This window comes from Lichenostomus cassidix, chromosome 3 (genome assembly GCF_008360975.1).
Source record: "Lichenostomus cassidix isolate B80296 chromosome 3, HeHo_3.0, whole genome shotgun sequence".
NCBI lineage: Eukaryota > Metazoa > Chordata > Aves > Passeriformes > Meliphagidae > Lichenostomus > Lichenostomus cassidix.
Genome location: NC_139483.1, coordinates 107,079,339 through 107,088,564, shown reverse-complemented (window position 1 = coordinate 107,088,564; position 9,226 = coordinate 107,079,339). Strand labels below are relative to the sequence as shown.

At 43.4% G+C, this 9,226-nt stretch overlaps 1 protein-coding gene across 3 annotated transcripts in view; it reads right to left on the bottom strand.

Moving 5' to 3' along the window:
• RCAN2 (regulator of calcineurin 2) overlaps positions 1–9,226 on the bottom strand; it is an 82,626-nt gene that overhangs the window by 6,422 nt on the left and 66,978 nt on the right. For all 3 annotated transcript variants that reach the window (XM_085057052.1, XM_085057051.1, XM_085057053.1), the window contains one exon: positions 6,981–7,152. In XM_085057052.1, the coding sequence (XP_084913178.1) occupies positions 6,981–7,152 (172 nt within the window). The remainder of the gene's footprint in view (positions 1–6,980; positions 7,153–9,226) is intronic.

Below are 9,226 nucleotides of genomic sequence, written 5' to 3'. Positions count from 1 at the left end.
CTGGAAGCAGAGAAAAGCAATCACATCAAAAGATGGCAATCTGAGTAGCAACACAACCTGTGGCACTCCTGGACTGCAGAATACTCCACACCTGGATAGGGAGGTGAGTGTGTGCTGCTCCTTAATACAGGTGAGTGCCAGCATGGCTGGACTCTGCCAGCTGCCACAACACATCCCAGGATCCTGCCCTGGAGGCAGTTTGGTCACAGATATGTAAGGCATGATAAAAGATACACACCCTCGTGTCTATAATGGGCTTTGGCACCAATATTGGTGGCCAACTGCACTGAAATAAACCCATGAAGTAGGCAGAGGAGAAAGAATACAGAAGTTCGTGGTTAAAAAGATGAACTGGAACCAAACCTATCAAACCTTTGGTCTGAAGTAATTTCACATCTTTTGGGTTGGGGTTGTTTTTTATTTTTGCTGTTGCTTTCCTTCAGTCCCATTTATAGCCCACTTGTTGCCCTCAGACAGATTTCAACACTTAATCTAATTTCTCCAGAAATAAGAAACCTGCATATCTGTGCTCCAGACGGATTTTGACTTTCAAAGCTCTTTAGTTGGAGCTGTAACCAATTTTGTCTCTGCAGAAGAGATTATAGAGCAGTCTATAAATGCTCACTGGAGCAGGCTGAACGCCTAAACAGTACATTATATTTTCTAACTATCTACATTCCTTATTTAAGTCTCAACACAGTACTCCTCTGAGGAAGAGGAACATGGATTTTTTTTCTTTTTCACAGAAAATATTCTGAGTTGGAAGGGACCCACAAGGATCACTGAGTCCAGCTCTTAAGTGAATGGCCCATACAGGCTTGGGTGGTTACCTGCAAGAGCCCACAAGCAAACAACGGGTGAGACAGGACTTTCAGTCCTGAATTCAGCCTGCTAGTATTACACATGTTCTGGATTGTACATGGGATACAAATAGGTGTTGGTTACTGCAAGGAATTAATTTAAGACTTTAAAGGAAAAAACCCCGCAAAATCTGAGATGAGGAAGGTGAGGCCCCAGCAAACCCAGCTGGCCTCCATGGTGCTGTGGCTCCTCAATGCTGCACCACTGGCAGAACCCGGCAGTGCCAAGGTGTTGTACCACGGAAGCAAATGGCAGTCCCTGCCTCAAAGCACTCGTGGCTTGCTTGTGGTACTAATTTGGAGTTTTATTTGTTAGCCACTTTGTGACAGAGTAATTAATGTGAGGAACGACTTGCAGGTTTGGCCCTGCATTAGCACATGCAGCTCCTGGGACTGTGCTCACATGCTGTTTGTGCTGACAAATTCCTAGTCCAAGTAAGCCTGGGTGCCTTGAGACTAGAGGACACTGTATTTTTGCCTAAAAACAAGGAGGCAACTAGTGAATAATAGCTATAAGCCAGGCATCTTGCTGTGAGAAATATTTTACCGCTGTGATACCATTAATGTTGACATTTAACTGCTCTATTTTTGGCAACCTTTCCTCTGAATCCAAATTGAGCAAAGCATTACAGGTCTTGCTGATAGGCTAAAATATAAAAAGAGAAATGGCTTGGTTGTGCTGCATTGAGGAATTATATGGTTTTTCTTTGCCCATTTTCCCTGCGGGCCTCAGCTAATTTCTCAGCTCTGGGCTGACGTCAATGCCGCCAGCCAGCACCGAGGGCTGCATTGGTCACTGTCACCACGGGCAGCTCCGCAGTGCCGCGCACGCAGCGCCCGCCTGTCCTCCTACACCAGCACCGCCGAGGAAATCACATTCACTGCCCTCTTAAAAGGTAATCATCCCAGTTCAAATGCCACGTTCTTTTACTGCTCAAATCCTTCCCAGAAGGTCTCTTTCTGCTGAAAAAGAACAGTGGAAATAACTACAGATGCAAGGAAAAATATTCAGATGCCTCTGGCACAAGTAACTGCAGCAGCAATTAATGTCACTTTGCAAACCAAAATTTGATGCACTCATAAATTAGGTTTTTAAGGCATACAGTTATTTTTGAGTATAAATGAGCTCCAGACTCCGTTCTGTACTCAGGATTATTCATGCCTGCAGAACTGTGGCTCTAGCAGCACAAAACCTTTTCATGGCTGAATTAGGAACAGGACAACAGTAACTCTGGGACTTCTGTACAGCTGTATCTTGTTCCAAAATGTTACTGCTGTTTGTAGAAAAACACTAAGGTGATAAGCACAAAATAAAATAGATAGATCCAGATTAGCCCTTCCCTTCTGCCTTTTTTCTGTTTCTTTTTTCTTTTCTCTTGCCTCCAGCATAAAATAAAAACCAATAAAAAAATTAACTAAGTCTGCCGCAGTTCAGTTGCTGAAGTAATGGTTGAGTCACGGGAGTTATGTTTACAAGACCTAGGTTGTCCCAAGCTATAAGCAGCAAGTTGAGTTAATACAGGTAAGACTCACCAATTTCTGTAACTAATACCACCCAAGCATTTGCCCAGTGACCTCATTCAGCCATCTCTGACATGGCTTCCTTTGTGCTCTCAGGCCCTCCACTGACCCATGCTCCTGCTTCTCCTGCTTGCCTGCAGAATTTACAGGCTAGCTAAGCTAAAGGATTCTTGAGCAGAGGGATCTTTCTCCTCCAGCACTCTTTGGCCTATTGCTATCCTGTAATAATAAGTTTGAACCTTCACATAAGCTAACAGTGGCAATTCACATAAATTTACTCAGAAAAATATCACAAAATTTATCAAATATACTCTGCACTTCAGGGAAGAATTCAGCTGTGGCACCTCCACTATATAGATTAGTCCAAAAACTTTATGATAAGCCCCTGAAAATAGCAGTCATGTTCCTCTCTATCCATTTGCTTTGCATAAGAAAAACAGTAAGAATTAGAAGTTTCCCCATTTAACAATGAGCACAGCTGCTTTTATGTCACTGGGCCCTACCTTTTGTGACCACATGAGCCAGAAGTAAAACCAATAGCCACAGGTGACGCAAGAAAGATGACCACAGAAGCAACTTATGATATTTCAGAATTAAAAACAATGGTATAGGATTTTCTATCCCTTTGTGAGTCACTACTGTGACCTTTCATTGCTGGTGTAGCTCCTGTCTAACAGGGCCCTTTTGTCCAGCAAAGATGATGTTCATGTACATAAGGAATAATGAACAAATGCTAATGATAACATGTAGCTACCTCATCCCTAATTCAGACTCATGAGCAAAGGTTAATGAGTTCAGAGCTGCCCATTCCATGTAAATGTGGCATTAGCATCATAAAAATACCTTCCACTTACAATCCTTTCATCCAAGTGCTTTACAAATAATAGGGTGCAAATAACAGGAGGTCCTTCCTACCAGTGCATGTTTGTGACAGAAGAGCTACAGTCCATCCCACAAAACACCTCTACAGCATGGATCTGCCATATGCAGAGCAGAGGAGCTGCTCCCTGGAAGCCCTTTACTGACATTGCAGGAGCAGGGCATTCTCCTCTCCCAGCCAGGGAGAAAGTTTTCTCCACCCAGCAGCTCTCCTGTACCCTGCCCCTGGTAAGAGGAGGGAAGGGAAAAAGCAGCCACAGAACAGCAGGGAGAGGAAGGACAGAGATGAAAAGTTTTATCTATCACCATTTGTTTGCTCCTCCATTCCCTTTAATCTTCCCTGGGAGTCAAATGAAATATTTAGGATTTCCTTTGAATCAGTGATGACAAACACGAGAGTTTGAAAAGACTTGGGCACAGAAAATCTGCCAGGGATTCACAGTTTGGAATCCCTGTGTCCAGCATTTCCTGGGCAGGGTCCTGCTCTCACCTGTTTTTCCCTTCCCTAGGGAAGGGTGAGCCAAACCCAGTGGGGGAGCAGGGGCAGGTGCTGTGCAACCTCTTCAAGAAGCCCAGCTAGACTATGGCAGGAACAGCTACTTCTGAATTGCTCAGCGACAAAAATGAAGCCCAGACCCAACAGCCAAGTGGCACAGACAGCTGCCAGGTCTCCTCTCCCAAGAGCCACCACGTGTGACACTTCAGAATGGTGCTTTCATAATGTGAAAAATGTGTTGTACAAGACCTGGAGTGTAGCCTGAGGTGCAAAGTTTGCCTGGAATGCTGATAAGGGACTGCATAATATGGACAAAAGAGCAACTGGTGCAGACTTGTCTGTGTTGCAGCTCTGCTGTAGATACAGCCTGGACTTAGAGATTCCTTCTCCCTCCACCTTGCAAATGTTTCTCATATAAAATATGTTTGCACGGTGAGGTGGTTGGTTGGTTGATTGTCTGTCAGGTCCAGGTTGTATCCCCACCTGGCCTGACTTGGGTGTTAACTTTTTCCTACAGGAAAGCTTGCAGCTTACCAAGCTGTTGTCTAGTCTAAGTCCTGATATCTTCACATCTTCATCAGCATTTCAAACTACTGGAAGTTCTTTTGACAATGGAAGTATTTTCTATCAAACTGATTAACACTTATACTCCTTGAGTTGCAATATATTGAAAAGACTGTAGGCTGGTGGTCAGCACCAGGCACAGTCACGGTTCCTGGCTCTGACTGATCTACAGCACTCTCTTCATGCCTCATTTAAAGCCTAATTTCTGCATCTGCAGAAAGGGAGAATATACATCAATCATCCAGGAACTTAATTAAATATGCCACCATCTTCCCTAAGGAGTAAATGTACCCTCACCAATCTCAGTTTCATGAGGAGGGACCAAAAACCAGCTTCCTTTTGAGCACAGAAAGAAATCTGTTCCATCAGATCTCCGTGATGCCAGCCTGTCACTGCTGCAGCAGAAACACCTGTCCCAAAACTGATGGCACATGGCAAATCTGTTAATTCCAGTCTATTCACTACACTCTGGAACAAACCTCCCAATGCTTTGCACCCACGGACAGTTTTGGTCTCTAATTTTGTGGCTATGATGATTATGGCACCATACTGTGACAGGAGATGACCTGGATTCAAGGAATGGGAAAGGAGCATGGGTCTGTGTCCAAGTGGTGCATCTTGTATTCCCAGAGAAGTAAGACATATAGACATAGAAGTAAAACACATCTTATGCTGAGGACAAAGACACTGTTCACTATTTAAAAGCTCTAATGAGTTTTCCTGATCCTCGGATGTTTATTTTACCAAATCACTGCATTTAATGCAGCAAAGATTCCTCACAACTTAAAGACATGAAAGTCAGATTCTAACATTCACAGCTCTGTAAACAACTGTGCCAAGTGAGTGTTTTTGGACAGCTGATAAGCCATGGTTACATTTTTAATTGTGTTTTTGAATGAAAACATTTCACTTTGCTGAGGCTACTGGCACTGTTTGATGTCCAGCAGTGTTTTACTGCTTCAATACTGAGAAATGAGTGTTAGTGGGATTTGTTTTTCAATGAAATTCTAAACATAGTAAATGCACAACTGAGAACAGCAACACTATTTTAAACCCGCCGCTGCAGTTAACTAAAATTGATCCCTCTACCAAGTGCTAAAAATAGAAAGAGGAGAGCACACAATGGCTTTTCATATTGCTCCCTGCAGGCTCCTTAAATCCGGGTGAATTTGACCTTCACGCAAAGCTGTCCCAGAGTGTGGGACAATGAGTGATATTTCACATTCCGCTGCTCCAGAACAGGAATTGATTTATTACCCAGCTAGCTCAGGAATTCGTTTACATGTTTCCATTTATAACACTGCTGCATCAAAGGAAAAAAAAAAAAAAAGGAGGTTTTTGTTTTTCTTTTATTCAGCAGTTCAGAAGCAAAGTATCCTTCCTGGAAATAATAATATGCAATATAGTATGAAGTCTTACACCTGACTGCCTTTTTCTATGGGCTTTCCTGCTGAAGGGGGATAAACCATAGGAATCTCCTGATATATATTTCCCCTTGTGAGAGATCCTTTGTAAAAAAATAGGAGATAATCCTGTAAACCTTGTGAATCATGAAACATCTTCCTGCACCCCACGCACTCCAGCTCTCAGTTACTTTGGTGCATTTGCACAAAAGCCCCAATGATAAGATGTCTGCGATTGGAAGCTGCTCTCAGAGCGAGCAAGCAGCATCCCCAGTACAGCTGGGGAGAAAACAATTCTCTCATCCCACAAGAATTTCAAAAATAAACTGCTAAATTTTCATGAGCTCACCCCCACAATTGGTATTAGATTGGATCTGAAATATTTTATTTCGGTATGAAGATAATTTAATAGGCTATTTTTTCCTTGTGGCTTATGAATGTAAATTAGATTAATTTGTAAATGATACTGCTTAGACCTGAAACTGGAACCTTTCTCATTTCGAAATTTCTGAAACAGGATGCTTTAACAACTTTGAAAGAAAACTATTTGTAAAGATGACTTAATAAATCAAAAGTAACCCTCTCCTATGTAAAGTTTTGGTTTCATCAGATGAGCATTTTCCAAGGGAAAGCATTGCTTGAAAATTCCAGCTAGCTTCAATTGCTGGCATTAGCTGAAGATGGGATGGCAGAAGAAAGCCTGGATGCATTATCCATTGACATTTATCCTGTGCTAACAGAGGCTACAACTTAGCCCATTCCTTCTGCATAGTTTTCAGCAGGAAATGAGCATTCCTAACAGAGCAATCCCACTGGGATTGGGGAACAGAAGTTCTCTCTCAACAAACAATGTGAGAAATTCTCCACTCCAGTGGAGGTGCCTGTAAGAAATCTGCACCTCGGAATGCAGCACTGAGCAGATGTCATGTACAGCAAAAACTCCTCACATCCACAGCCAAACACTTGTCCAGTCCCCACCTAAACCATCAGTTGTCTCATCTAGGCACAAACCCCAGTACAACAAATTGTGTAAGTAAAGCTTTGATCAGCTCTCACAAGCTGCAGATAACACACAGTCTATGCCTACACATGGCAAAACTCATTCTGAAGGAAAGAACCAGGTGACATTCATCAACTGAATTCCAAACTTTAATGCAACTTCCATCTCTGTGCCAACTCCCTCTACAGTTATTATCTAGGCTGATATTTCTCATCTGCTTTTCCTGTCACATTTTCACACAAGCACTACAAGCTTACCTGGTCCAAGCTTAGAAACTGCGTAAAGGAGGTCGTAGTTGATGACAGGTGTTGCATCATCTATTGGTTGCCACCCTACAGGTGGGGAGGCTGGAGGCGAGATGAGAAACTGTTTTGCAGGCTGTGGTGGTGCCAAATGAAGCTTGTCTCCATCTGTCTCAGAGGTCTGAATCTTTAAAGCATAACAAGGACAATGTTTAGTACAGGACAGAACCACAGGACGGTTTGGGTTGGAAGGGACCTTTAAAGGTCATCTCCAACCCTCCTGCCATGCTCAGAGCCCTATCCAGCCTGGCCTTGAATGTTTCCAGGGATGGGGCATCCACAATTTCTCAACTCAATTTCAGGGCAACCTGTACCAGTGTTTCACCACTCCTACTGTAATTTTTTTTTCCTTCTATCCAGTCTAAAACCACCCTCTTTCAGTTTAAAACTATTTGCCCCTTGTTCTATCACAACAGGCCCTGCTAAAAGGTCCATTCCCATCTTTCTTGTAAGCCTTTTTAACTAATGAAAAGCCACAGCGAGGTTTCCCTGGAGCCTTCTCTTCTCCAGGCTGAACACCCCCAGCTCCCAGCCTGTCTCCACAGCAGAGGGTCCACAGCATAGGAAAGGCATGGACCTGTTGGAGTGAGTCCAGAGGAAGCCACAAAGATGCTCAGAGCTGGACACAGGACTCCAGGTAGGATCTCTCCAGATCAGAGCCATCTCCCTCGACCTGCTGGTCACACTGTGGTGACACAGCCCAGGATATCTGGGGTGCCAGTGCATGTTGCCAGCTCGTGTCCAGCTTCTCATCCACACAGGATGGCTACATGGAATGACTGCTCAAATCATACCCTTCTCATCCTAAATGCCACCCAGGCAGGGTTTCAGCGTCAGTCTCAGCAGAGAAGGCCTGGAGATGAATTTCATTTCAGCCTTACAGATGGTGCCTCTGCAGTAAATGCACAGTGTGGGGCTGTTACATCAGCAAAGCTGAAATGTCTGTGGCTATTGTGTACGTTCTCTGAGGATAAATACAAAGCTTTGCTAGCCACAGCTGCTAGTTCAGAGATTTGTGAGGCTGTAAAGGTACTGTTGTGATCTGGTCTAAATGCCTAAATAAAAAGTGACATTACACAAGTAACTCCTGCACCAAGGCCTTAAAAGTAACTCTAAAAAAATTTCTAAGGAGTTGATTTCTTTAGTTTAAATGATAAAGGAATCTACGATGTTCCTTAGTCATTTGCAACTGAGTGTCCTAATTTTATTTCCATCTTAAATTATCTAAATTCCTGCTCTTTTCTGGTACGTTAAAAAAGCCTAGACATATATGAATTGCACTGCAATCATCTGAGCAAGGTTAAAACCAGCTTGAGCACAAAAGCAATAAACTGCATTTCCATACCAGCAAACGCACCAGGGTGCGGGGATGGCACCCTGCTATGCCAGAATGGGGTTTCCAAAGAGCCAGTCTGGATCTCTCAACTCCATGTTCCCTGGTACTTCTAGGTCTGGGAGTGGTTATTCAGTCTGGCTGAGGCCAGGCACTGCTCCAGACACAGTGCTGCTTCCACATCTTCATTCCCTGGACACAGCTAATAAGGTCTTGTAACTCTATGTGTACTGGAGAGCATAGTGCAGGCCAGAATGGCTCTGCAGGAAATCAGCTTAGATAGGGAGACTAATCACTATTGTGTACATTTTTCTTTTTCTTGTTATCCCAAGTTTTCAATTAGCCTCTTGATTGTGCAGTTAGAATGAAACGATTCTTAGATCTGCTTAACTGCAGGTTTTGAAACCTTAAAAAAAAAAATCAGAGCCAGATGTAGGAGATTAAGGCATAGAAAATGGGACTGAGGCAGATTCTCAACACCTAAATCCAGCTGTAAGACCTTCTCAGCTCATCTAACTCGTTAAGCATATTGTTTTTTCACAGCTGTAGCTTCCCATCTTCTGTGGTTGTGCTCCTGCCTAGGCTCAAAACAGCTCCTATTCTGATCAGGATGAAGAGGTTCATAATTTAACAGCCGCTTGAGTTTGCTTGATACTTTCAAACGAGCCAGCCCTTGACCTTCAACCTCTGAAGGGCCAATCTGGCAGCTCAAAGCACATCTACATTGCTCATAAACATTAGTGGGTATCTCACAAGCCACAGTGGCCACACCAATTTATTAAAACACATTCAGAAGAGGTGGTGGTTGGGTTCTCAGATTCCCTCAATTTTCTATATCCTGGCTGGGGCCCAGGCTTTGGGATATCTG